This window comes from Electrophorus electricus, chromosome 3 (assembly GCF_013358815.1).
Source record: "Electrophorus electricus isolate fEleEle1 chromosome 3, fEleEle1.pri, whole genome shotgun sequence".
In the NCBI taxonomy this organism is placed as follows: Eukaryota; Metazoa; Chordata; class Actinopteri; order Gymnotiformes; family Gymnotidae; genus Electrophorus; species Electrophorus electricus.
This window is the reverse complement of record NC_049537.1, coordinates 31,424,073-31,431,572: the sequence shown is the minus strand read 5'-3', so window position 1 is coordinate 31,431,572 and position 7,500 is coordinate 31,424,073. Positions and strand designations below refer to the sequence as shown.

Genomic DNA, 7,500 nt, shown 5'->3' with positions numbered 1-7,500 from the left:
ACACAGGGTGCAATATAAAAAAAACTGGCAGAAACAGTGTACATGTCACGATCGCTCCATCACTGGCGTCGCGGTTCCCATGGCGATGTTTTGTTTTCTTCCTGCTATTTGTTACGTGTTCTTCCTTGTTTTGGTTTCGGTTTTCTCCGCCTCATTTAGTTCGCTGCCACTTACTGGATTCACCTGTGCCTTGTTAGTCCTGCTTAATTAGTGTATTTAAGCCCTGTGTTGTCTTACCCGGTTTGTCAGTTATTTTGTGTTCTTTGTGGTTCTTGTCAGCTACAGATTGTCCTCTTGTTTGTGTGGGTGTTTGCGGTTGAGTTTTCTAGTTTACCTCCCCAGTGTTCCATGTTGTCTCACATTTGGTTTCTATTATTTGGTTTTGTTTGTACATTCCTTTGCTTCATTAAAACCCTCCCCGTCTTGTTCAGCCCCCGCATGTGCACATTACAGTGCATTATACTTCAGATCAATCTGATTGCATCATATTTATCAGAGTTCGATACTTCTGTGAGGTACTGAATAGTAAGAAGTCAGCCATCTTGTGCGGACTAGGCTGCTACGACGTGCTCGTCTGCGGTGAGAGTGAGCGTGTGCAATTCTCTCTGTCTTCCCTGTATTTACAGATGCCAAAGGCCTGTCCAACCCCACCGAGGTGGAGAGTCTCCGAGAGAAGGTGTACGCCTCGCTGGAGTCCTACACCAAGCAGAAATATCCTGACCAGCCCGGGAGGTGCAGCACCACCTTCAGACCTCCACCCTTATCCACCCTGATCGTAGCCTCCACAGCAATAGGTTCACACTGCTAGGGGTCAGTTCACACTGCCCAGATCATTGTTTGCATGCAGACACTCAGGTAATCGTCCAGATTGGCTGTTTGCATTCAGTTATGATTCAGTTTGACTTCAAGACACTTGAATCTTTTTTTTTCCCCCATCACTGGTGTGGAAACATTTATGTTTAGAGCATTTAGCTGACACTAAATCGACTTACAAACTGATCTTACAGTTCTGATTGTACACAGCTTGAGTAGTTGAGGTTTAAGGGTTTTGCAACAGTGGCAAGTAGACAGTGGTGTGGCTTGAACTGGCAACCTTCTGATTATTAGTCCAGTACCTTCACCACTGAGACTCCACTGAACACCGGAAACGGTTTTGTACCTCAGTTCCTGTGTTCCTGTGTTTGAGATGTTGACAGTATCGGTGAATGAAGGCTACTGGGAGCTCCTCCAGCTGACGACACACACGACTGCTGTCTCCGTCTCTGTCCGCTGTACCCAAACACTTATCCAGATTCTCAGCTTTAGAACAGCTGCATCTACCCCTAATATTCAGTTCATTAAGAATGCGAAAGAGCAAATGAAACTGAGCGTGAAATCCACCATGACCGTGTGTGTGCGTGCGTGTGTGTGCGCATGTGTTGTCAGGTTTGCTAAGCTCCTACTACGTCTTCCAGCGCTGCGCTCCATTGGACTGAAGTGTCTGGAGCACCTGTTCTTCTTCAAGCTCATTGGAGACACGCCGATAGACACCTTCCTCATGGAGATGCTGGAAGCGCCACACCAGATCACATGACACCAGCCCCGCCCACTAACAGTTTTCCATTATTTCTCTTTTTTGTACATACGCCCTTGTAATAATTGATATAATGATGAAGCTGAGTGAGTAAATACACTTCCTATTTTATAGCAGGCACAACTGATTACTGATGGGAGACATTTGTAGGGGAGCGGGTCGGGGTGGGATGGTCTCCAAGTTCAATGTCAAAATAAATTGTAATAGATTTGTTTTTAAAAGAAATTTCTCTTTGTAAATAGACAATTTGAAGTGTCCATTCTAACAGCAAAACAATGCAATAAAGAACATTTATTTTATTCGAACCATTACGTTTTTTATGCTGTCTGAATAAATTATTTAAATATACACCGGGGCTTTTATTATTTCTACATGAAACGGCATGTTAACGAATCTTGATCGATGCGACATGCTACGTGTGCGACGTTCGCGTTCATTAACGGCGCAAGTCCGTTTCGACCGGTAGATGGCGATGTTCGGCAGCTTTAACAGGCGTTGGTAATTGGCCATATTAACAATTACAGCAACTTTATAGACAAAAGAAAGTGATTGAAATGGTGATGTTGTGCAGCAGTCAAGCGCAGACATGTGCAGCACTAACGTAACTGGTCCAACAAGACCGCAACAAGACCGGCACGTTCACACCTGCACAGGTTATTACTGCGCGCCCGAGCTCGTGCGCTTACTTCTGCGCAGAAGGCGTCAGAATCTAAAACCCACGCGGACAGCTGATTTAAAACAAGTAAGGTACAGTGTTTATTAATGTAGTCTTTTTCTTTATCTCTTTCCTCAAACGGCACAACATAAAACGAAATTCAGTAGGCGTTGAATTATTTTAATGATATGATAAAAAGTGAGAAATAAAATGATGACCGATACTTTAGGTTTAGCAAATCTCAGAGGTTAAATCAGAGGTGGCTAGCGCGCTGTCCAGGGCGGGAGCGCGCGGGAGGGGAGGACAATGCTGAGACAGCCTCCGTAGGCAGCGCGCGCAGGTGCTCGCGCGCTCAGCGCTCTCTTTGAATTCGTTAAAATCGCTTTCAGGTGAACTCGAAGCGCTTTTCATGCACGGTGAGTTATAAAATCTTATATTCTATATATGCATATTGATGTCCAACTTTTACAGCGCACAGAGACGTGTTGGGCAGCTCAGAGAATGCTCTTACTGAACGTGCAGGTTGTTTAGTTTTATGACGTTGCTAAACGTGAACATGCATCGGCATATCATGACTGCAAGTTTGTGAAGCACCTAATAACCTAAATAAACTTAAATGCATTCAAGGCTCTCCGTCTTATGGCCAAATAAACCGGGCTAATCAAATAACTATTTCTAAATTTTGAATATCTGTATGACTTCTGTTATTTTTTATTAGGTGTACGTTGCTTTAGGCCTGATCAGAAAAGCTCAGTTGTTTCGTAAATATTGTGATAATTTCCTTTTCAGAATGTGTGTTGTGAAGATCATGGAGGAAGGCAATTTCGCAACTTTACCTGGTAAACCAAACGAAGTCATTTGCGCATATGTTCATGTATTCATGCTCTTCTCGTTATTGGTGTGTATTAATGAAATACTAGCTAATATTGTTGTCAGGTTTCAAACTGTGTTAAACCACTTCGCAAAAAAAGTCAGAAAAACTCAGGTAGTCTCGACAGACTACTGCACGTGTGTTTTACACCTAGGTTACTTGAGATAACCTGCATATCTATTTTATTTAAAATAGTTTTATCATACTTGTTATGTCATTCTTCAGAACAGACGTGTGTGACTTACTTTTCCGTGCAGGTACTGCGCAAACACCTGTGTGTGAGGAATGTCAGCGTCCTATTCGGGATAGGTACCTGCTCCGCGTGCAGGACGGCCTATGGCACGAGCGATGCGTGAGCTGTGCAGAGTGCCAGCAACCGCTGCAAAATACCTGTTTTCTGCGAGGCAAGAAACTCTACTGCAAACGAGACTACGAGAAGTAAGACATAGATTCATTTCTATGCGAGTTGAAAGCATTGTTTTAAACGTTAGAATTTTGCGTTTTCCTGTGTCCACACACAAGTCCTTCAGCAGTTTAGGGTATCGCGTGTCCGATTAAAGTGAATATTAATTTCATCACCAGGATTTATTTTTTATGTTGTTCTCTTTACTTCCATATACCCAATTTACCAAAAATAAGACAGTTAAAGTAGGGGAACAGGCCATTTCTGTACATCTGATAGTCGCCCCTGATTTCCGCTCCTTGGCCCCGACGACGAGAAGTCCTGCTCGTGCGCTACAAGTCTGTTTCTCGTGCGTGTCGTGTGTGGTGGAGCCACCGCCCTCGAGGCGAGACAATAGATTCACTTTTACAGGACGTGTTGCTTGTTTTTATAAGGTAGATTATAAGGCAATGTTAAAAAATAAAATGTTAAAATTGAAAAAATATTGAGTTTAATTTATTACAAGTTTAATTTGTTTCATATTAACTTCATATTAACAACTGGTTCACAAAAGTCAATGGTGCATAATAGTCTGGTGTTTATATAAATAACAATTAATTTTAATGTTTTTGTATGTAAACAAATGGATCTTAATCTGTTTGGTGTGCAGTTCAAAATCGTTATGATTTCAATTCTATCATAATATAATAATAATATAGCACAGAACTAGGGTCAGTAAAGCAATTATTAATACCCAGATTAATGTGTCTTCTGAGGATGACGTTGTTTACAGAACCATAAATCGAAATCACTTGAAGGACATGGAAAAAACACGTTTTCACTTTCAAGAAAAAGAGTTTCAGTTCATGTTTAAATTTGAGTGTAACAACACTTTTATTTTATTTTAAAATGACTGCATGATGTCACCTCCATTTTCGTGATCTACACTTTTTCTGAATTTATTTTACATTCTCCAATAGCACGTGATCTAGTCGCTCAACAAATTAGACTTGAAATGTCATTTTTGTAAGAGAACTTAATCGGTCAAGAGGTGCAGCAGTTCGGGAGACATTTGGAGGCGTGAACTTCGATTCGATCGTATTGATCATAATAGTGTTGGTTCATGGGAACCGAAAAACTGAGCAATTTCAGCAGTTTCACCTGGTCTGTTTTATTTTATATTCTAGTAGATCTGTTCTCACACCTGGTCTGTTTTATTTTATATTCTAGTAGATCTGTTCTCACACCTGGTCTGTTTTATTTTATATTCTAGTAGATCTGTTCTCACACCTGGTCTGTTTTATTTTATATTCTAGTAGATCTGTTCTCACACCTGGTCTGTTTTATTTTATATTCTAGTAGATCTGTTCTCACACCTGGTCTGTTTTATTTTATATTCTAGTAGATCTGTTCTCACACCTGGTCTGTTTTATTTTATATTCTAGTAGATCTGTTCTCACACCTGGTCTGTTTTATTTTATATTCTAGTAGATCTGTTCTCACACCTGGTCTGTTTTATTTTATATTCTAGTAGATCTGTTCTCTAGTGTCTGGTGAAGTTTGCAGTTATTTTGCTTGTGACATTTGCATCATATTATGTATGTGCATTGCACTTTTTGCATAGACTAGTTTTTCAGGATAGAACTTACACATCTTTGCCAGTTTCCGTGTGTGTGTGTGTGTGAGAGTGTGGTGTGTGTGTGTGTGTGTATGTGTGTGTGTATGTGTGTGGGGTTGGGAGACTTGGCAATGACTTCCTGGAAGACAAGGTGACTATAGGAAGAAGGGTCACAGTGGACTGAGGAATGTGTGCAAGCTTACACACACACACACACACACACACACACACACACACACACACACACACACACACACACACACACAGGATGAAAGCCAGACCTCAACAGCACTACTGTCACATTGTCAAGATGTGTTAAATTAGCAGGACCCATCGGTGTGGTAACTGCAAGCTGGGGACAGCATATGGCCATGTCAACACAGTGTACACACCTCCTACTGACCCTCACACACTCGCACACACTCACGCACCCACTCACTCTCCCTCACACACACCCTGCTGAACCTCACACACACCCACTCACTCTCCTTCACACACCCCCTACTGATTCTCATACACACTCACCCTTCCTCACACACATACACGCATTCTAACCTGAAAACACAAGAACTTGAATTGCATTGGACAATGCAAGAGTTAGGGTTAGGGTTATGGTTAGTTAAGGTAGGGGTTAGGGTTAAGGTTAAGGTTAAGGTTAGGGTTACAGTTAGTTAAGGTAGGGGTTAGGGTTAAGGTTAAGGTTAAGGTTAAGGTTAGGGTTAGGGTTAGCGTTAAGGTTAGCATTAAGGTATAGGGTATAGGATATAGGGTTATGGTTAGGGTTAGAGTTAGCAGTATGGGTAGAGTTAGTTAGGGTTAGGGGTTAAGGTTAAGGTTAGGGTTAGCGTTAAGGTGTAGGTTATAGGTTTATGGTTAGGGTTAGGGTTAGAGTTAGGGGTATGTGTAGGGTTAGTTAGGGTTAGGGGTTAGTATTAGCGTTAAGGTGTAGGTTATAGGTTTATGGTTAGGGTTAGGGTTAGAGTTAGGGGTATGGGTAGGGTTAGTTAGGGTTAGAGGTTAGGGTTAGGGTGCTCTTCTACAGCCAGGGTTTGCATTCAGATTCAATTCAAATCCCTGCTAATGCTGTTTGAAAATGAAGATATTCACAGATTTATGGGAAATATGTCCATATGTGGAATGTCTTGATTGTAAGCATCCTTAGGTACTGAGAAAGGTGCAATATGTGTTAATCATAATAATAAAGTTTTGTCCATTCAGCTCTTTCTGATATACATACACACACATAAACACATACACATGCATGCACACATCATCACACACACACGTGGGCCATGAGATAAAGTGATAATGATGGCAAAATTACCACTGAGCCTTTAATAAGAGTACTGCAGCAGGCTGTGAAACTGATGGAGTCTTTAGGAAGAACAACTGAACAGAGTTGGCCATATGCTCAGGGTACTGGAGATCTTTGAGGAGGGGGAGAGTGTGTGTGAGAGTGTGTGTGAGTGTGTGTGTGTGAGTGTGTGTGTGTGAGAGTGTGTGTGAGAGTGTGTGTGAGAGTGTGTGTGTGTGTGAGAGTGTGTGTGTGTGAGAGTGTGTGAGAGTGTGTGTGTGTGAGAGTGTGTGAGTGTGTGTGTGTGTGAGTGTGAGTGTGTGTGTGAGTGTGTGTGTGTGAGACTAGGTCTCAGCCTCTACCTTGTGCTGAGGCATCTGGTTAGTCTTATGGCCACTGTTGTCTCAGTCCCTCTCCGGGGTGCTGCTCATCCAGTCGTGAGCTGATATGACCCGACAAATTAGCCCCATACGCAGCGCCCCAGCGCCCACAGCTCCGCCCACAGCCCCGCCCACAGCCCCGCCCATAGCCACGCCCACAGCCACCGCTAGTGGGTCAGTTGGTGCCACCACAGTGCTGCTGGTACTGATTGAGCTCCGAGTAGCCACATCGACGTCTACTCACATGAAGAAGCCCCAGGGGGCAACAGGGAGAGGCTCGGGGCAATAAGACTAGAGAACACCCTCCGGCTATATAAGCATGATGATCTGTTCAGGGGAAAGGAAGTGTTGAGTAATGAAATTAAGTTAAAAACAACAACAATAACAACAACATAATAACATGCATTCCCTTTTAGGGAGTGTAAACACATTGATTAATGTCAATTTAATGCAAGTTTTATTGTATTGTATTGTATTTCAGGTGTGACTTTTACTCATTTGACTTGAGTTATAATTAAATATGAAACAGTTCTGTTTAGTTGCAGTTTGATAGTCCAATAGAAATATGGCAGCCCAACACCCATCCACCCGGTGTGGCACGCTCTGTGACCCTCTCTGAATCAGCAGCAGATACCGAGGCTTCGGACGGCTCGTGGCTCGGCTCGACACCTTTTCACGATCGAATCTGTGTGCGTCAATTGTTATAAGAATATCTTACGGGATTACA

General features: G+C 42.5%; 2 protein-coding genes across 5 annotated transcripts in view; both read left to right on the top strand.

Annotated features, from left to right (window-relative positions):
* rxrgb (retinoid X receptor, gamma b) overlaps positions 1-1,884 on the top strand; it is a 30,868-nt gene extending 28,984 nt beyond the window's left edge. For 2 of the 4 annotated variants that reach the window (XM_035524096.1, XM_035524097.1), the window contains 2 exons: positions 627-732; positions 1,426-1,884. In XM_035524096.1, the coding sequence (XP_035379989.1) occupies positions 627-732; positions 1,426-1,573 (254 nt within the window). In that variant the 3' untranslated portion in view covers positions 1,574-1,884. Of the gene's footprint in view, positions 1-626; positions 811-1,425 lie in introns of all 4 variants that reach the window. The other 2 variants (XM_035524099.1, XM_035524098.1) reach the window with 2 other exon arrangements.
* Positions 1,885-3,036: 1,152 nt separating this feature from the next.
* The window catches only part of lmx1a (LIM homeobox transcription factor 1, alpha), a 17,479-nt gene continuing 13,015 nt past the window's right edge, over positions 3,037-7,500 (top strand). The window contains exons 1-2 of the mRNA XM_035524411.1: positions 3,037-3,067; positions 3,357-3,537. Of these exons, the coding sequence (XP_035380304.1) occupies positions 3,037-3,067; positions 3,357-3,537 (212 nt within the window). The remainder of the gene's footprint in view (positions 3,068-3,356; positions 3,538-7,500) is intronic.